This window comes from Drosophila suzukii, chromosome X (genome assembly GCF_043229965.1).
Source record: "Drosophila suzukii chromosome X, CBGP_Dsuzu_IsoJpt1.0, whole genome shotgun sequence".
Classification (NCBI taxonomy): domain Eukaryota; kingdom Metazoa; phylum Arthropoda; class Insecta; order Diptera; family Drosophilidae; genus Drosophila; species Drosophila suzukii.
In genome coordinates this window covers 3,785,826-3,806,698 of record NC_092084.1, presented here as the reverse complement: position 1 = coordinate 3,806,698, position 20,873 = coordinate 3,785,826, and the positions used below count along the sequence as shown (strand labels likewise).

General features: G+C 46.0%; 2 protein-coding genes across 5 annotated transcripts; one reads left to right on the top strand and one right to left on the bottom strand.

The window, feature by feature from the left end:
- Positions 1-11: 11 nt before the first annotated feature.
- Positions 12-2,574, bottom strand: LysRS (Lysyl-tRNA synthetase). 2 transcript variants are annotated; one of them, XM_017081457.4, is made up of 4 exons: positions 2,416-2,574; positions 1,283-1,958; positions 268-1,215; positions 12-209 (listed from the first exon to the last, which is right to left on the bottom strand). In XM_017081457.4, exons 1-4 carry the CDS (start codon positions 2,445-2,447, stop codon positions 120-122), a joined length of 1,746 nt encoding a protein of 581 aa, XP_016936946.2. In that variant the 5' UTR covers positions 2,448-2,574; the 3' UTR covers positions 12-119. The 2 variants fall into 2 exon arrangements, with proteins under 2 accessions (XP_016936946.2, XP_016936945.3); XM_017081456.4 differs by lacking the exon at positions 2,416-2,574 and adding an exon at positions 2,129-2,378.
- Positions 2,575-2,644: 70 nt separating this feature from the next.
- On the top strand, positions 2,645-20,756 carry Hecw (Hecw ubiquitin protein ligase). Of its 3 annotated transcripts, XM_017081454.4 has the most exons (5): positions 2,645-3,374; positions 3,435-5,947; positions 6,014-6,180; positions 17,389-17,577; positions 17,812-20,756. In XM_017081454.4, exons 1-5 carry the CDS (start codon positions 2,984-2,986, stop codon positions 18,884-18,886), a joined length of 4,335 nt encoding a protein of 1,444 aa, XP_016936943.4. In that variant the 5' UTR covers positions 2,645-2,983; the 3' UTR covers positions 18,887-20,756. The 3 variants fall into 3 exon arrangements, with proteins under 3 accessions (XP_016936943.4, XP_036676082.1, XP_065723770.1); XM_036820187.3 differs by lacking the exons at positions 2,645-3,374; positions 3,435-5,947; positions 6,014-6,180 and adding an exon at positions 12,132-12,457; XM_065867698.2 differs by lacking the exons at positions 2,645-3,374; positions 3,435-5,947; positions 6,014-6,180 and adding an exon at positions 14,461-14,654.
- Positions 20,757-20,873: the final 117 nt, after the last annotated feature.

Here is a 20,873-nt window from a genome sequence, read left to right as displayed (position 1 = left end):
CATTTATCACATATTTGGAAAAAAAGGTTTATTCGTTGAATAACTTAGCAACTGGGACTAGCCCGGGACCAGCGTAACGTACAAGGATTGGGGTTGAGTGGAGTGAGCGGTGACTTCTTCTACTGCTGGGGGGCAGTGGTGGCGGGAGCTGTTTCCGCTGCCGTGCGGTTTGCGTCCTCCGGTTTCATGGCGGGGAACAGCAGCACCTCCTGTGGGATAAACGAGATTTAACAAGGATTTCATATAAACAAAACACCGTAGACCCACCTTAATGTTATTGGAGTCCGTGAGGAACATGGCCAGGCGATCGATGCCCATGCCGAAACCGCCAGTGGGCGGCAGTCCGTACTCCAGGGCCGTGCAGAAGTTCTCGTCGACCAGCTGGGCCTCGTCGTCTCCGGCCGCCTTATCGCTGGCCTGCTGCTCGAAGCGTTCGCGCTGCACGACGGGATCGTTCAGCTCGGTGTAGGCATTGCAGATCTCCTTCTTGGCCACGAACAGCTCGAAGCGCTCCGTCAGACCGGGGATGCTGCGATGGTACTTGGCCAGCGGGGACATAATCTGCGGGTGCTCGCAGATGAACGTGGGATTGATGCAGAACTCCTCGATGAACTCGCCCACGAGCTTGTCCAGCAGGCGAGCGGTGGTGCGAGGGGCGGGGCACTCGACCTGGTGCTTGGCGCACAGCTGGGACAGGAACTGATTCGTCTCCGGCGTATTGAAGGTATCGGCCGCCGGGAACTTGACCTGCAGCTTCTCCTCCAGCGTTTTGATCATGGAGACGCGCTTGAAGGGCGGCGTGAAGTCAAGTTCCTGCTCGGGTCCCTCTGGACCCTCCGGGTGATAGATGACCTTGTACGATCCACGGATGGCCTTCACCATTCCCGAGATCAACTGTTCGGTGATGTCCATAACGTCGGCGTAATCGGCATACGCCATGTAGAACTCGCACGTGGTGAATTCCGGATTGTGAGTGAGGTCGATGCCCTCGTTGCGGAACTGCCGACCGATCTCGTAGACGCGATCGAGGCCGCCCACCACCAGCATCTTGTGGTACAGCTCCGGAGCAATCCGCATGAACAGGTCCATCTTCAAATCGTTGTGATGCGTTACGAAGGGCTTGGCAGTGGCTCCGCCAGCGATCATGTTCATCATGGGCGTCTCAATCTCCAGGAAACCGAGGCGATCCAGGAACTGGCGAACGTACGAGATGATCTGGGAAAATGGGCGAAAAGAGTGCTTTAGTTTTTGGTCGTATTCATTTAATTTATCTGATTCTTACCTTTGCGCGTACTTGGAAGTTCTCGCGCACTTTGTTGTTGAGGATGAGATCAAGGTAGCGCTGGCGGTAGCGCGTCTCCTTGTCCTTAAGGCCGAAATGTAGATGAGGCAGCATGTGGAGGCAGGGCGACAGCAGCTGGATCTCGGTGGGCATCACGGAGAGCTCGCCCTTCTTGGTCTTGCCGGGATGTCCGACAACGCCGATGATGTCGCCGCGTCGCAGCTTGGCGGTGTCCGTCTCGAAGGCGGCCTCCGACTTGTAGGACTTGGCGCTGGCCATCACCTGCACCTTCACACCCTCGCCGCGCAGATCGTAGAAGATAAGCTTGGCGCCCGACTCGCGGATGGCATGGACACGCCCGGCCACGCTCAGCGTGACATTCTCCAGGGTCTCGCCCTCCTTGAGTCCGCTTTCGTACTTGGCAATGAAGTCCTCCAGCGAGCTGCTCACATGGAACTTGTGTGGATAGGGATCCGTGGTGGGCGAACGCTTCAGCTCCTGGACGGCGGCGGATCGCAGCTTGAAGTACTCGTTGGGCGAGATCTCCTCCTCCTCGGCTGCGCTGGTCTTCTTCTTGCCGCTGGCAGCACCATCCGCCGGAGCAGCAGCCGCCTTCTCGGCCTTCTCGGCCTTCTCCTTGGCCTTCTGCTCGGCCTTCAGGCGGCGCTTCAGCTCACTGTGGGGCGAGAAAGTGGAATAGGTTGATATAAATAGATGGAGCCAGATGCTACCACAAGGCTGTCATAACTACGCGGGTATATTTCCCAGGATTCAGTGACTATGACTCTGGGTATCCCTGCTACATAGTTATGACAGCCTGGCCAACGGGGCGGATGAGTAACCCACAGTTTGGTCTGCTTGCTCGGCTGCAGTTGGCAGCCGCTCACGTGGAAACTGGCGGCCTGTGGCCAAATCCTGCTGCACCTGGACCTGGGCCACGCCCCCTGCACGGTTTTAAGGGCGCAGCGGGCGAACATTGTCACTTCTTGTACAAGCCGCAATGTTTCATCAGCGGTCAACAAGAACAACAACAAAAAGCACTGGAACGTTGCCGTCTCAACCTAACCTCAAAGGAATGCTTGGTTGGCCGGACAAACGAATGGAATCGAATCTCGGCGAGTCCGGGCACTTACTTCTTGGACAGTTCTCCACTTGCAGCGGCCATGCTGTTACCGGTTAAGTTGCTCGCTGGTTAAGCCCGAGGATTCGAAAGGCGGCGCAAATTGCGAATGTGAAGCGCCACAAAAGTACAAAAAAAGGTAAACGGCCAGGGCTGCCAGATGCCGTCAATTCGATTTCGCGCTTATCAAAGTGGCCACTCCGGCGGGCAGTGGTACCGTTGCAGCGTGCTGGCAAATCACAGCATTGCCATCCGGTAACACTGGCTGCGCGTAAAAAATATTTTGTAGCTTTTTAATTACAAAAACTTTAATTAACAATTGATAAAATAAAAAGTCGAAAAAATAGAAGAACCAGTCTAATGGCAGTGAGCACGGAAATGCGCGGGTCGAAGGGCAGCAAAGGTCACAACGCCGAAGTAGAGCAACTGCAGCTGTAACTGTAACCGTTAACCCTGGGCAGGGCGCGGGGGCAGGGTGGCATTGCTGGTAGGGGTAGGGGCGGACGCAGCGGAAGAGGAAGAGAGGTGGGGACGCCAAACGGAAGAGGAAGAGCACATCTTGAGTTCCGGAGGCCAGCGAAATGGAGCCACCAGCTGCTCCGGTGGCCCTAAAGCCCTTGGCAGCATCTTCGTCATGCCTGGCGGACAGGAGCCCAGTGGATCCCATTGCAGTCAGGTCGCAGGAGGAGGAGGAGGAGGAAGAGGAGGAGGAGGAGGAAGACGATGAGGACGAGGAGGATGATCCCAAGGAGGAGGAGGCCTTCTACGAGGCGCGCAATGGCAACGAAAGCGATGAACTGGAACAGGCCTTTCAGAGTGCCCTCACCCTGACCAACGATGTCCAGGTGAGTGTCAGCGAGGTGGAGGAACACGAGCAGGAGCAGAATCAGGAGCAGCCATTGCCATCAGGAAACCAGGAAACGGAGGAGCAGCTGGGGGCCTGCGCACTGGCCAGCCCACAAAGTGAAGCATGTAAGTAACACGAGCATAGAAAGCCAATTCAACCGTTTATTCTTCCTTCCCTACTTACAGCGCCCAAGGAAGAAAAGACCCCAGAGTCCAGGGAGCCCAAGGAACCCCGCCACCAGACCCTGCTCTCCACCAAATCCTGCGAGACGCCGGCCAACAATGCCACGCTCTCGCCAACCAACTCCTACAACGGCAGCATCGGTAGCGATGGTGGCAGCAGCGTGGGCGGTGGCGCCCGTCGCAAGTCCTGGACTCTGTCGCCTCAAAGCGGTGGCTCCACGCCCCTCAGCGGCGCCAAGAAGAAGACCAAGGCGGGTGCTTCGCCCGCCACCACACTGTCGAATGCCAATGGAGACGGTTTTAATCTGTGGGTGGCTCGTGAGTGCTTCGAAACCGTGCCCGCCGAGATGGTGGATACTCTGAGCATGGCTGAAGTGGATGAGGAGGTCGAGGACGAAGAGGACGAGGAGGCGGCTGCTGTGGAGAGTCTGCTGGGGGCCGCCGCCGCCCTTCAGGCCAGTACCCATGTGCAGCGCCGTCAACAGCAACAACAGCAACAGAAGCAGCAGCAGCAGCAACAGCAAAACCATCATCATCTTCGGCAGCCCTCGCCACCACAGCATCGTCCGCTGGAGCGCTCCTGGCCGCCGCGGGCCGTTGGTCGGGATCTCAAGCTGCAAGGCGATGTCTTCCAGTTCGACATCCTGGACACGGACGAGCGACTGGCCGAGGAAATGCCCCAGGGCAGTGGCAGTTCCAATAACTCACCCCTGGCCACGCCACCCGTGCGATTCAAGCCGCTTCTGAAAAAAAAGATCGGTCCGGACAGCTACATCAACACGATCAGCACACAAAAGGTGCCGGTCCACCAGAGCTATGAGTTTCCCACCTTCCCCAGCTCCTCGGGTGTTGGACACCCGTCCTCGTCGCCAAACAGTCTGCAATTTCCGTATCTGCGTCAGCACCGTCCGCTCACCCGTGCCCTTTCCAATGGCAAGGCCAGCTCTTCGGAGGAGCAAGCCTCGCCACGTCTTCTGCTGTCACCGAAGCGGCCGCGGAGTCCTCCCTCGGGCTGCTCCACGCGCAGCGCCTCGCCCCTGGATCTCAGCCTGAGTCCGGAGCAGCACTCGCCCACCAGGGGCAGGGGAGTGGGTGGCGCACTTCAGGATGCCGCGGCACCAGGAACACCAACCTTCCACGGCCAGCGACCGCAGCAGCGTCTGCTCAAGCGCGTGGGCGGAGGAGCCGGAGCTGGTACCGCAGGGGGAGCCACTGGATCGCCCCTGGTATGTCCGCCCACGCCCACTCACCATGCCCGACGGCATGCCCGCCTCCAAGCCGTCACTGCCAACTCTAGCCTCGCCAGCGGCGGAGGGATCCCAGTCCCATTGGATCCCCCAGCCGTCTCTAGTCATTTGGATTACGTCTACCTGCAGGATGGTGGGCAGGAACAGGGTCAGGAGCCGCCGGACGAAGTGGTGCACATTAGCAGCACTCGTCTGCCCTCCATCCCAGAACGCAGTGCAGCAGCAGCTGCGGCGGCGGCGGCAGCAGCAGCTGGAGCAGCTCTAATGGAACCAGGATCGGGGACGGTGTCCGGATCAAGCGGAGCTGGAGCCGCGGGAGAGCCACCACTGCCACCGGCTTGGGAGGCGCGCATGGATAGCCACGGACGAATTTTCTACATCGACCACACAACGCGGACGACCTCCTGGCAGCGACCAGGAGCGGCGCCCAGTGGTGGACCAGCGGGAAGAGAGCAACACCATCGCCAACAGCTGGACAGGCGGTATCAGAGCATCCGCCGCACCATTACCAATGAGAGCAGAGCCGCGCAGCTTTATAACCTGCCTCCATCGGCCAATAGCAGCGCCAATCCCGGTGCTCCGGCTGCTCCTCCCCCCGCCTCGGCCATCCATCCCGCTATTCTGATGCTCTGCCGTCCGGATTTCTATTCCCTGCTGCACACCAACGAAGCTGCGCTGGCCATCTACAACCGAAACGCGGCGCTGAAGCACATGGTCATGCGCATCCGACGAGATCCGCAGTGCTTCCAGCGGTACCAGTACAACAAGGATCTGGTGGCGCTGGTCAACACCTTCGCCCAGATGAGCAGGGAGCTGCCCTCCTGCTGGGAGACTAAGCTGGATCAGTCGGGCAAGCAGTTCTTCATCGACCACCAGCACCGTCGCACCTCGTTCATGGATCCCCGCCTGCCCGTCGAGTGTCCGCGTGTGGTGCGCCATCGCCAGCAGCATCCGCAGCAACAGCCGGGCGTGGGCTACTACTACCCGGATCTCGTGGATGGGAACTGCCTGTCGGCCACCAGTGGGCATATTAACGCCAGTCCCGGCTCATCGGTGTCTGGAGTACCGCCCCTTCCTCCGCCCAGGCCCTCATCGTCCTCGTCCTCCTCCGCCAGGAGCAGCCATGGACATGGCCACAACTGCACCACCACGGCAGCCATCGCCTGTGCCCTCAGCATGGATCGCTCAGCGGGCGGAGCAGCCGGAATGGCCGGCGTGGGGGCCACAGCAGCCGGGTACGAGGATGTGCCCATTGCCTACAACGAAAAGGTGAGTCTGTTGTTTGCTCCCAATCCTCCTAACCCTTTTTTAATTAATCCCTGTTTCACTTTCAAGGTTATCGCTTTTCTGCGTCAGCCGAACATCCTGGAGATCCTACGAGAGCGCCAGGGTCAGCACACCATGTCCCGCCCGCTTCGTGAGAAAATCAATATTCTGCGGGTGGAAGGTGTTCCCGCTCTCGAGAGATTGGGACATGACCTACAACTGACCATTTTGCTTAGGTAAGTGCACCGACCTGGTTTTTTTCAGCACTAGGGAGAGCTGTTGGACTCCATAACTTGACTTATAGGCCTGATGTGGGATACCTCTATGCGTTTGTAGTTGAATATTCGAATATTCCAAATTTAAGTTCTTCCTTATAACATTCGTTTTCGGAATATGAACACAAAACTCAACATCTAAATTCCATAACTTGGGTAATTGGATCCCGATTTTGGAGATTGATACCTCTTTGAGTTTGTGGTTGAATTCTTTAATGATCTACATTAAAATTTTTGTTTTAAAAGAGGGTCGAAATTTTATTTCCATGTTCGATTTTTCCGTATTTCCAAGGGTTTTCGGAATAGGAACCCAAAACTCATCTTCTAAATTCCATAACTTTGCTAATTGGATACCGATTTTGGAGATTGATACCTCTATGACTTTGTGGTTGAATTCTTTATTGATCTTCATTAAAATTTTTATTTTAAAATTGGGTCGAAATCGTACCCTCTTTCCATGTTCGATTTTTCCGTATTTCCAAGGGTTTTCGGAATAGGAACCCAAAACTCATCTTTTAAATTCCATAACTTTGCTAATTGGATACCTATTTTGGAGGTTGATACCTCTTTGAGTTTGTGGTTGAATTCTCTAATCGTCTTCATTAAAATTTTTCTTTTAAAAGAGGGTCAAAATTTTACCCACATTTCATGTTCGATTGTTCCTTGTTTCCAATGGTTTTTGGAATAGAAACTCAAATTCTAAAGTCCATAACTTTGCTAATTGGATACCGATTTTGGAGGTTGATACCTCTATGAGTTTGTGGTTGAATTCTTTAATGATCTACATTAAAACTTTTCTTTTAAAAGAGGTTCGAAATTTTAACCCCCTGTCATGTTCGATTTTTCCGTATTTCCAATGGTTTTCGGAATTCGAACCCAAAACTCATCTTCTAAATTCCATAACTTTGCTAATTGGATACCGATTTTGGAAGTTGATACCTCTATGGCTTTGTGGTTGAATTCTCTAATGAACTACATTAAAATTTTTGTTTTAAAAGAGGGTCGAAATTTTAACGTCTTTCCATGTTCGATTTTTCCGTATTTCCAAGGGTTTTCGGAATAGGAACCCAAAACTCATCTTCTAAATCCCATAACTTTGCTAATTGGATACCGATTTTGGAGGTTGATACCTCTATGAGTTTGTGGTTGAATTCTTTAATGATCTACATTAAAATTTTTGTTTTAAAAGAGGGTCGAAATTTTACCCCCTTTCCATGTTCGATTTTTCCGTATTTCCAATGGTTTTCGGAATTTGAACCCAAAACTCATCTTCTAAATTCCATAACTTTGCTAATTGGATACCGATTTTGGAGGTTGATACCTCTATGAGTTTGTGGTTGAATTCTTTAATGGTCTACTTTAAAATGTATCTTTTAAAAGAGAGTCAAAATTTTACCCCCCATTCATTTTATATAAATATGTTCTTACCGGAGGGTTAATTCCTTAAGATTCTTGTTCACTATTATATTTCGATGCACTTTATTACCTCTTTAAACCAATAATAAACATGCCAGACAGCTGGAAACCCTCGGAACTGCCGTGGTGCTAATGAACCCCTCACATGACGCACCGGTGGCCGTCAGCCAATGGCTCCACCTGCACTTGACGAAGGTCCCCCACAGCCAGGGCGAATCCAAATCCAAATCCGAGCCCGAATCCACCTGGCCTGAAATTGCATTGGTGCGTCATTTGCTGGCTCGGTGCGGATTAGTTTGGTTTTGGCTGTGGATTTGGTGTTGTGGGTTTTTGACTTCGGTTCTGTTGGCTTCAATCGATTTTGGCGGCGGTCCTGCTTGAGTGCTCCGCGAATGAATGTGTGTGTGGGGTTTAATTGCTTTTGAAAACCGTGTCGAAGGTTGTTGGCTAATTTTCCAAAACGCCAAACACGTCCAACAAAGCAAACGGACCAACCACCTCACCACCTACCTACGGCAAGGCTAGCACTTCGTCTTGGCTTCTAATCTCATTGCTTATTGTCTAATTGGCCGTGTTTCTTCAAAAGTACTCACATCCACCGCCCCGCTCCGACCACAAAAATGGAGGAACTGCATCCGACATGCAGTGTGCTGGCCTTAATCTTAATCCCAATCTCGGCGGCAGAAAAATGGAAATGGAAATTGAAGTCGAGAGATTAAGCTTTCAACTTGTCGATTATTCCGCGGCGGCCACCAACAATTCCGATCGAGCCATTTAATTGCATTTCAATTAGCCAAATTGTCGAGCTTCATTGGGAAAAGAGCCGTGGGAGTTTTCCTCTCGTAGGCAATAAATATTCATATTATAGATAGGGTAAATAATGGAGCGGGGTCACCAAATCTTAAAATTCTAGGAGGAAAGTCACTGAAACTTGACTTTAAGCTTTAACTTAAAATATTTTAATTTAAGGGTAATATTAAAAAACAATTGAGAATACGTATTTAAAAGGGTCATAATCTATCGAGTCAATCAACTTTTATTGGAATTTTTTAAAGGTTCTTAATAAAGACAAGCCATCGATTGATAGAAAATATAATACAACATATAACGACAGCATTTTAAAGTGTACAGAATATGTCAGTACAATTGGGTTTAAAAAAATCTTGAAAGAAAAACAAGAAATTCAATCTCTCGACTGGCCCATATGAATCGTATTGCATCGTTAAGAATTCCAGTAAACAAGCTTGTTAGGAGAAATATTTACACAAGCATTTGAAACCGTTCGGATTGGGGAAACACATAAAGTGGATTGCACAACTCCCCGTAGGACAGGCTTAGATCAGAATGCGCAGCCCCAGACAATCTGCACTTGGTCATTACTCATAGGCTCGAATGAGGTAACCCCACTGCCACCCCTTCCTCAAAACGGGGCGCAATTAATAAGCCGTCCATCTATTTACCTACACATTTCGCCAGTTGGCTAAATGCTTTTTATTGGTGAATTACCTGAAATAATATACATAGATAACTGCAGATGGGTATTTATTGAGCGATCTTGGATATTTACTGCCTGGATGGGGCATTCCAACATCGGGGCAGCCACGCCCCCTTTGCGGGCAGGGCAACGCCCTAAAGCCACAGCAGCTGCCCCATAAATATGGCACTCTCCCCACTAATCCGCTAATTCTTCCCCCTTCGCCCGGCTCACAATTTAACCCAATTCCAAATGAAGCATAATTTATTGGCCAAACGGGGAACGAATACTAGCTGTGCAACCATGGCAACTCCAGTTCCATTTCCAATTCCGAGTCCCTACCGATCGTCTTTCTTTTTCAGGCGGGGGTGTGGCGGTGTCGTCATCGTCATCAGCCAGTATTATCATTATCATCGGCACCCTCGCTGGTAGTCTCTCTGGTAATCGTCATCGTTGAACTTCGTCGCTGTCGCCAAGGCATCGACAAGTTTTAAATGATCTTTCTTGGGGTATATCTAATTTCCCGAAGAAAAAATAATACTAAACAAAATATTTTATTAGATGTGTTTAGAAAAGGTTATAAATTCAGATATTCAAAATGTTTTCAAACTATAAATGTAACTTATCAAAATCAGTGTTGGGAAAGGTACTACTTTTTTGGGGCCCAAAAATAATAATAACATAATATTTACCAAGATCAATTTATAATATGTTTTAAATGCAGGGTCTTAATTTTTTAAAACTTTGCCCATATAACACGGTTTTTTAAAGGTGTATGTGCAAATTATTCATTAAATCAGTGTCGGAAAAGGTTATATATTTTTGTTTTATTAATATGGTTAATCAACAATGCAAATAACTAAATAGTTTTAAATATTTAAATACCTTACCAACTTAGGTAAGCCTTTTTTTTCGGGGTCAATAAAAATAAATGCTTTAGTAAGTTAAAAAATATAAAATTTTTATTGTACCTAGTTATACGAGATTGTACCTAGGTATTTATGTATGTGTTTAGAACACTGATGATGAACACTGATATAATATATTTTATTATGTTAAAAATTAAACTTCAAAACATTTTTTTTCCACGTTTCATAATCCATACGAATAGTTCATAGCTGACATTTTCAATGTCATATTAGAGTCCAAACATGATAGCAAAGTAGTAAGGGTATTGGCATTTTCGTGATTTTTTTTGGAGCAGGAAGTTGGCGGTGGAGTTGGGTAAACTGCTGTTTGCCGTTCAAATTTGACCCGTAAAAGGGAAGGTTCACTTTTTTTTTAGTTGTTGCCGTTGTTCATTGCTTGTTTACAGTTCATTGGGCTTTTGGGCGGCTGCGCATGCGTGCATGCGCATAATTTTGGATGGGGACATGGGATCATTGAGGCATTCGAGCATTGAGGGACTGGGGCATTGGGGCAGGGCAGGAAGGGCAGGAAGGGCAGACAGGCCAGGCAGGGCAGGCACACATGGAGACAGTGGCCGGCGTCTGTTTGTGGTCTGTTTTCGCGTTCTGTTGTGGCTGGCTTCCGTTTTGGGGCGTGCTAAATGCGGGGCGTGGCACTAGTTCCAGTTAGAAAGGGAGTGGGAGTGGTCGTATAAGTCGTCGCCGTCGCTCTCGTGGTGGAGTGATGAGCGGACAATTATAACCATGACCAACGCCACACACTCACCCACCCAAATGCCATGCGAGTGGCTTGGAATCGATGGGATGGGGCTGTCGTCGATCGTTTGAAGTGCACTCCTCATGGGGGTGACTCAATCCCAATCGGTGGCAGCGAGTGTCGATTCCGAATCCGAATCCGAACCCAAACACAAACCCAAACACGAACCCGAAACCGACCCCAAACACAAACCCGAAGTCATGCCGGCAACAGCTGACAGGCGGTACAGTGTAGCCAAATCTTACGGTTATGGAACACCCTAGAATGTTATTTAGATATGATTTTTAGTAACCCACCAGCTATAACAATGTTACGAAGCAAAGTAACATACAACTTTTTTCACTTGGAAACGAATCTTTTTTAGGGTTTCCAGAAATTAAAGTTCAGTTCTTAAGGAGGAAATATTTTTGGTATGCTAAAAAATCCTTAAGAACTCTTACATTAATTTCATAGTATTTTAAATGATTTAGGAAGTTTTAAGAATTAATTTATTATGCACAAAATAGTGGCTTGAATTTTGATGAGTTTTCAAAACTATGTGTTTGTAAAATTAATATCTTTAAAAAAGAGATTTTCTTATAAAGTACCTTCGTTGTATTTTAAGTGTATCCACAAAATGTGCTTGACATCTGCTTCATGAATATAATTTCCAAGTTCTACACAGCGGCACTTTGATCTTAATTGTTATAAAAAGGGTTTTCCTACCATTATACTTATATTTTCACCTATATCAATGTGGTACTTAATGGGGCTTGAAAGTTATAATAATCAAAGGTTTTTGAGAAATATGTTTTCAAAACTCTAGGACCCCTTGCCATTTGTGTCTCAGTCCTGAGCCCCTTTGTTGACCACTGTGCAATCGCTGCTGCTACTTGGAGTTCGGCGGCGACGTCGTTTGGGGCAGCGCTGCACCGTCTCGCGATCGCCGCCGCCTTGCACAAAGACCGAATAAACCGAATAACAAAATCACCAACGAAACCCAAATCAAAACAGAACTAAACGATACGAAACGATACGAAAAGCCGACCGAAAACAAAACCAGCGAATAATTAAATAATTTCCTTTGCCGCTTAAATTGAATTGAATTTCATATTTATCGGTTCGGCGGCTAGACAAACGCCAGCATTCTGCAATCGTCGGTCACTGGGGTAGCATATACCAATACCAAATACCATATAGCACATACCTTATAGCACATGCTGTACAGCTTTCGATCGGGGAGCATAAACCACCCTTTCTGGAAAGAGTGAGAGTTTGGAGCTCTGTTTTTGTTATATTTTATTTTTGTAATGTATGTATGTATATAGTTTTTGTTTTGTTTATCTGTGACTCCGCCGGTTAACGCTCGCCGCCGCTGCCGCCGCTTCTGCCGCCTCCGTTGCGACTTGGCTCCGTTTTTTCCGTCGGATAGTGAGCTTCTATCACCAGAAGCGTTTCAACAGTCGCAGCGTGAGCACACATCGTCCCGTTTCCGATTGACCGTCTAGCACAACCGATTCTACCCGATACCGCCCGATACTAACCGCTAACCGTTTCGCGCCTTTTCACTACCGGTTAGCGAAATAACGGCCAGGAGCTATCTCTCCGGTGTTCTCAGTGATGGTTAACTATTCGGAGCTTAAGGCTTTGGGCGCACATCACAATGGGCTTTCTTTCGAAGGCTGCCTACATCGTGTGGGCCGTGTAAGTAGATCATTTGGCAATCGAAACCCTCTGAATACCATCTGGAAAATTCCCCCTGTCCTCTTTTAGTCATCATTGTATGGTTGTAAAGTACCCTCTGATAAGCAAACGATCGATTTAAGGGAACTTTTTCTTTAAGTCCATACAACTTTTTCGAGGAACCCCAAATTGGTTTTGTTTATATTAGTCGCATAAATGTTTTTGTCAAGTATACTTATTTACCAACTTTATTGCATTTATATGGAATAATATATTGACCAAATAATATAGTGCATGCGTATAAACTAGAACAAGGACATAGGTGGAATTTTAAACTCAGGAAGTAACTCTATAACATTCTTAGATTCTTATTTGTATTATATTCTATTTATTGATATTTTCAATTGGATGAAACACAGCAAGGGTGTTCTATAAAATTAGAATATATAAAAAATTAAGAATTTAAAAGTTATTGTCTTTTGTTAGCTTGTTATCATACCGGTATTACTATATTTTTATTTTATCCCATTTATCGAAATTTTAAGACATTTTTTAACTGCCAATTATTTTGTTCGAATTTAATGGATAATTCCTCGATGAAGAAAAGCAGAAGCTTATGTCTTCTGGTGGCTTTACTTTATTATTACTTGACAGATTCTTTCTTGTTTTTATTGTATCCTAGTTATTGGAATTTTTATGTTCCTCCCATTTTAACCCTTTATTTAAATAGAGATTATCATCTTTCTTATAAATGTCATCTATGTCCACACCAAGTAGTATTTGTTATTTCACAATAATCTATTTCTTTGTTTTTGAGTCATCCAAGAAGTGTTTACTCATCTATTGGCCAGTCTCCCATTTCCCATGCACTTCCCACAAAAAGTGGCTTGGCTACGTCGAAGTGCAGCGTATGCAAAACGAGATCACATCCTGTCCCAAATCCCCCTCCAAAACCCCCTGCGCTGCATCCGATTTTGTTTACCATTCCGCCGGGCCTGCACTTTTCTATCCGTGGAGATCGGGTTCCAGCTGCCGACTCCTCCGGGTCCCATTCCATTCCCACGTTGCAGCTCTGCCTTTCCGATCCGATGGATCCCCAACTCCAGTTCCCTTGGGCTTTCAGGAATGCTGTAGTAAACGGAATGCCAAGTAAACAGTTCGCACAAATTATGAGTAATTTGTGTGATGGCGATGTGGGAACCCATCACCCATCACCCATCACATATTTCTGTCAGTCGCATTGGCTCTATTATTATGGCGAGTGTCCAATTGCAGAGTTCCATGTCATGGGATATCTGGGCCTCAAGGATATGTGGCTAGTTGGCTAGGTTCAAGTGGTTCGCTTACATTACACAATTACTTTGTTGGACCGAGCACTTAGTTTATAGCTTATCGGGGCATACATTTTACCAATTAATGGGCCAGTGTTGCAACTATTTTGAGTGATTTTGGATTAGATTTCGTTCGCCCAAGAGTTTTAAGTGAATGCTCGTTTGAAACGCTTTTTGAAGGAGATATGTTTGAGAATAAACCCAAACGTGAACAATAATTTTTATCTAGTCCTGGTAATATTGAACTTTATGTTTAAAAATCCCATTTACATTTTCGGTTGTGTGGATAGTGGGGATGATAGGATAGGATGGATGTTGAGGCATTACATTTTCGGGAGAAAAACCCATATTCTTTTGCCAATCGTTGGAATTGAAACATATTAAAAACATATTTATTATAACTGAAATATTTTCAGTGAAAAACAAATTGAAACCCCCAAAAAAACGCAAAAATATGTATTCTCATACCCAAAAGAAATATCCAACCACGAAAACACACCCGTGGGCAGCCGAAAACCCAAATGGGTTAAGGCTCCATTATCCATTATCGCCGCCGTGCTTATCAGCTTATCGCGGTATCGGTCGCCCCTTCCTGCTGCCCCCCAGTGCATCTGGGTGCTGGTGCAGCTCGGAATGGAATCGAATCGAGTATAATGTGGGGACCCGGACCCAAAATCAGTCGCCTGCCTGCTTCTGTTGGATTGGGATTCGATACACCCGAAGTTATCGCCTGTGATTTGAGTTATTTTTACTTATGTCTTGTTTTTTTTCGGTTCTTGGCTTTTTGTGAATTTAGTGCACTGCTAATTGAGAATCCATTTCGGATTTACAACCCATCAAATGGGTCTCTTCTCCAAGTTCGTCTACACCTTCCACATGTGGGAGAAGTACGTGAGTCGCCACATAAATATATTTAAATGTTGTTTTGCTGTTCCGACCAGCATAAAAGCGCTCTGCTACCATATCATATCATATTTCATATACAAGAATGTTTGAGTGCCTCTTGTAGAGCTCGCGGCAATTCCAAATATTTAGCGAATAATTTGTGAAATGTGGGTAAAGTCGGTGGTGCATTCATAAGTATATGATAGGATATAAAATATGCTGAGGAAGTGAAGTGGGAAACTGTAATAAAACATAAATTGTATCTGAGATCCCCAAGCGCTCATTCGTTCCCGCATAAATGGAATTATTTTTGCGGACTGAGTGATTATTGAAGAAACTTGGGAGTTCTTCGGAACAAATCTGTCAACTGAAGAAAATATGGTACTCGAGTATAACATCTGATAACCCAAATTAGCTTGCATGATCATTAATTGATCATAGGATCCAATGATCATCATCAGTTAGATTACATATATCTTGTATCTAAGGTCTTAGTTTTTGAGAAATAATATAGTATGGATCCCGAGTGGTTAATAATATAAATTTCTTAGTTAGTATTTCTTATAGTTAGTATTTTTTGTTTAAGGAAATAATATACTATATATCGTCCATAGTTAGTTAGTTGGTTGGTTAATATTCTTAAGCAAATATTTTAATTTGATAATTAAAACGTTGGGATGATTAGTTAAGACTATAAATGATATAGTAAAAATCTCTATAGGTCAATTACGGCTACAGAAAGAGTTATTCTTAAGATATCAAAGTCAATCCCTTGGTATTTCCGCATTTGTAAGGGCTATCTCTAGAAGCAGAGTCAGTGACCCAGAGCGATTGCATCAAGTGTTTATAGATATTCCAGCAATCCGGCCACGCCCCCTTCTCCACTGCTCCCTCACCGCCCACCGCCTATCGCTCAAAGGCCCCGCAGAATGGCGATCGATGGTTCTTTGTTGTTGGATTGAAGTGGGTGTCACCACAAAACGCGCGTTCTATTTTTCTTTTTCCCATTTAATTTGCGTTAATTGCAGCTTCCTGTTGTTCCAATAATTTTGCAAGAATTTCATTAGATTAGTAATTTGAAAGTAATTTGACACGGCATGTGTACGGCCATTAATTGAACCGTTTCCATTTCCATCTGCCGAAAAGTGTTGCTAATGAGCCCAAAAAGGAGGGAGCTCCAATTGCCGAATTAGTCACTTCCGAGCGGGGCGATAATTGCAGGCAAAACGGTTACCGTTGTCACTATCCACTCGATACGATCCAATACGATACGATCCGATCGCTCCCCCCGAAAAAATTAGTATATTTATTTGTAGCAACTGCGGTTGACCGCCATAATTTGCGTTATTAATTGGCCAATTTTCAATTTCAAGTTGAAGGCCACCAGAGCAAAAGCAAAAGGCGCGACCAAATGGCAATTTAAATTATGGATTAACTACTAAGAATCGGAATAGTTAATATTGCCAGACAATAACAAAAAAAAAGCTGGAAGGAAAAGTGTGTTCTGGCTTTTGGGCGAAGGTCGCCTTTGACCTAATCGATTGCATTGATTGAAAATCGAGCGATTCTTCCGCCTGGCGGTGAGAAAACTTTGGGGGTCTTTGCTTTTTTTGAGGGGAAGAGATCGGGGTGGGCGTGGCCAGCTGGGGGGCGGAAGAAAGACTGCGCTGGGCTCTTCTAAAATGTATTCAAGGCGCGCATATTAATGCCCCTGACAAATCACTTGCCCTCCCGACCTTTTGCATTGGTCATCTCTGGTCTGATTTCATCGCCGCTGAATTCAATGCAAATGGATCGACACCACCAGAATCGGTGCTATATATAGTATGTGTACATATGTCGCTGAGTGACGTATCAGCCAGCTGCAATCGTATGATTTTCAGCCTGAACAAGTGTTTTAAGATTGATACGTAGTTGAAAATTTGCAATCATTATGGGGTCCAATTAGTTGTGGGATTTTAATTGATTACTATTACATTTTCCAGCCGTTTTATGGGTTCTTTATGAAGTTACCAACGATTCTTATCGCTATTACTGAAGATTCAATCTTATTAGTTTCGAATATTTTGTTAGAATCTATAACTCGAATCTAAGAATCAATGCACAGTGGTATTAATACATATAGTATTTTAAAATTTTCTATGATTTTATAAATAATCATAGCTTAGTATAGATTTTATGCTTTAGAACACTTTTTTTTTAAATCTTTCAATCTATTTATCTTTATCTACATGTATATGTCATTTATTTTTATTTTTTGGGTTCCTTATTTAATCTTTAAACTATAAAGTTATCTACTCGAACCAAGATCAACGGACAGCGAATTTCACTTAAGTGAGACTATTATAATACATATTTTAAGATATAATACAAAAAATCTTCTATGTATGACCCATCTCGTTTAGTTTTTCTCTCGGTGGGAGCCCATATGGCTAATCCAAAGTCCAAACCGCATTTATCTCCTTTAACCGCTATCAACACTATCAATCCCCTTTTGGATTGGCGTCCTTTCCGGCTGTCGGATGTGCTGGGGCTCTGCTGCGTGGGGGCTAATCAATTGTCGGATTAGCCATGAGCAATCAAAAGCACCGCTGGAAAATGACGCCACCAGTGGCGGAGAGTTCTGGCCGTAGATTTATGGCCAACCCCGTAGTTAATCGCTGTTTTTTTGATTGAGTGCAACTAATTTTACCTTGTATCTAAACGATTTTCCAACTTCTATCTCCTCCCATGCAGCCTGTTTGAGCAGGAGATCATGAGCTATGTTCCTATCGAAGAGCGCAGTCCGCAGGGATCGCCGGTCCTGAGTTCCCGGATGCCGCAGCGGGCGCCGCCTCCGTTCCGCAGGGATTTCGAGGCCAAGCTGCGCAGCTTCTACCGCAAATTGGAGTCCAAGGGCTATGGCCAGGGGCCCCACAAGCTAAAGTAAGTATTTGGGGTGGTGAAAATGGGTTATATACACTTGTACCTCGAACAGTAGTAGTTTTCCCATTCTCTGGAGAACCCTACTTTGAGATAATCCCTTCAAAATGTTGAATTTTGCTACTTTGGTATCCAAAGATTAGCTACAAAATACTATATCTTTGCTTCCAAAGGTCCAAAGAACCTGCGATACTCCCAGGATTGAGCAAAACTAATCCGATAATCTCTTCCTTTCAGACTGCACATCCGCCGCAGCCACCTGCTGGAGGACGCCTTCCGCCGCATCATGTCTGCCAACAAGAAGGACCTGCAGCGCGGCCGCCTCGCCGTGCTGTGGGACACGGAGGAGGGCCTGGACTACGGCGGACCCTCGCGCGAGTTCTTCTTCCTGCTTTCCCGCGAACTGTTCAACCCGTACTACGGCCTGTTCGAGTACTCGGCCAACGACACGTATACGGTGCAGGTGTCGCCGCTGTCGGCGTTCGTGGACAACTGCCACGACTGGTTCCGCTTCAGCGGCCGGGTGCTGGGACTGGCCCTGGTGCACCAATACCTGCTGGACGCCTTCTTCACGCGACCCTTCTACAAGGCGCTGCTACGCCTGCCCGTGGCGCTCAGCGATTTGGAGTCGCTGGACAACGAGTTCCATCAGTCGCTGCAGTGGATACGCGACAATGACATCGGCACCGGCGTGGATCTGGGCCTTACATTCTGCGTCACCGAGGAGCTGCTCGGCCGTGTGGTGGAGCGCGAACTTAAGCCGGGCGGCAAGAACATCATTGTCAACGAGAAGAACAAGAAGGAGTATCTGGAGCGGATGATCAAGTGGCGGCTGGAGCGCGGCGTTCAGGAGCAGACGGAGTCGCTGGTGCGTGGCTTCTACGAGGTGGTCGACTCGCGCCTCGTCTCCGTCTTCGATGCCCGGGAACTGGAGCTGGTGATCGCCGGCACCGCCGAGATAGACACCAACGATTGGCGACTGAACACGGAGTATCGTTCCGGCTACCACGACAACCACCAGGTGATCGTGTGGTTCTGGCAGGTCATCGAGCGCTTCAGCAACGAGCAGCGCCTGCGCCTTCTGCAGTTTGTGACTGGCACCTCGAGCATTCCCTACGAGGGCTTCTCCGCGCTGCGCGGATCGACGGGTCCACGGCGCTTTTGCATCGAGAAGTGGGGCAAGCCGAATGCTTTGCCCCGGGCCCACACCTGCTTCAACCGGCTGGACCTGCCGCCCTATCCCACGCCCGAGCTGCTCTACGAGAAGCTGCTGCTGGCCGTCGAGGAGACCAACACGTTCGGCATTGAGTAGGCACGTGATATTGCACCTCAGCCTCACTTTGTAGCACCCAAAAAACACACCCGAAACGCTTTATTTCGATTTTAGAAGTTTTTTATAACTTACCTAAGTCTAGAAATTGGGGGTGATGCAGAAATTCCTGAAAAGGTTTAAATTTTCATTCCCTTGCAACCTAATGAATTCAATTGTTCAAAGGCAACTTGCAATTTTTTAAATATTTATACTTTGAAAAATTATTTGGTTTCATATGTTAGTCCCTAAACTTACTTCAAGTTGTATAAAGAGTTAGATAATGAAATGTAATCATAATCTTTATTAATTTAACATTTTTTAAAGGCATCTTGCAATTGAAATATTTATATTTGCTAAAATTATTTGGTTTCAAATGCTGATCCTTAAACTTACTACTAGTTATATAAAGAGTTAGGTAAATCAAATTTATTTCATAATCTTTTGTGAGAAGTAAGTTTGTACTTTAAAGTTGTTGAATTTTGTAAAGGCAATTTGCAACATTTGAAATAATTATACTTGCTAATATATAAATGCAATTTATTTCATAATCTTTTGTGAAAAGTTTGCTGGTACTTTATAATTGTTAGCTATTTCTAGACGCCTAAATAATATATAAATTTCATAGGACTTCTGCAACACCCCCGGATTGTACTGTAGTTATTTATATACGTAGGTTACCCGTCCCCTTCAAAAAAGAAAGAAAGACAAAAAGTGAAAAGCCTAGCCATAGAAAGACTAGCTACTTTAGGCATGTCACCCCACTAGTTCGTAGACAATTTGCCTTCGCCTTCGTTTGCCGTTCATTGAATGGAAGTTACCTCAAGAGCAAAACGGCTTGCCAGCGCCGCCAGTCATTAGTCCTAAGATCTACACGTACACCCCGTATAACCCGTAAGCCTAAGGATCCTTCGCTTGACTCTGCCTGACTTACAATCGAAATTGAAACGATGCCAACTGCCTCTAGAGAAATTTTCAAAGCGTAACCGCTGCTCCCCCAGATTCAGATTCAGATTCAGATACGGATACGGTTTAACAGGCGCCAAAGATTGAGAGCAGAGCAACTCTACTACGCCAATACTTAACTAGCTTATAATGTTGTCTTAGCCTTAACTCGAATTCCAACTCAAATTTGAACACTCCCTAGATGTGTGCATTCCAAAATAAGCGTATTGTGGATGTCAGTTATTATATAGCATATATATATATATATATATTAATCCCTCTCTCCTTCAACCCAAAAAGTACGTAAATTGTTTTTTAATTTATGTACGAACCCTTTAACTATCCGTGCGGAAGCTTCCCTGTGCATCCTCGCCTGCCACTTGACCAAATCTCTGGCCAGGACAGACTGCACATGGCAGCTCCCGGCGGGTTTATATGGTATATTATATATACAACAATTGGCTGCTGTTTTGCCCACGATTACAAATTGGTCCAGTGCGTTGCTTCGGCTTTATTGGTTCTTTCGGCGCATAAATTAATATGGATTATATATTTAACGAAATCATACAAAATTCAATAACGTAGCTAATTGAAAAACGAAAGCAAACAAAAAACATTTTTTATTATTATTAGTATTAATCAAAAGCGAGAACGAAACGAAAAGATAACTAAATGGTGATTTGTTTACATGTATTTTTGGCATAAGTTAATACGGAAAGCGAAAGAGACGGAGAACCAGAGACGGAGAGAGACAGAGCGATAGACATGGAGTCAGTGAAAGAGACAGAGATAGAAAGATATAAAACGCTTTTTGAACTACTTATTGATAAATGATTGTTTTAATAAAATATTAATGTGCGTGTATTTATGAACAAATTAACTATAATTATAAACAAATAAATGTGAGCCTTTTACTTCAAAAGCAAAACTGATTATTGTGGTTGTTTATGAACTTGGGATATATCGAAGGTCGCAACCATTGTCCTAAATCAAAAGCTAACTGTTTTGACAGCTAACAAGCTAATAAATTGGTCCCTGCCATTTC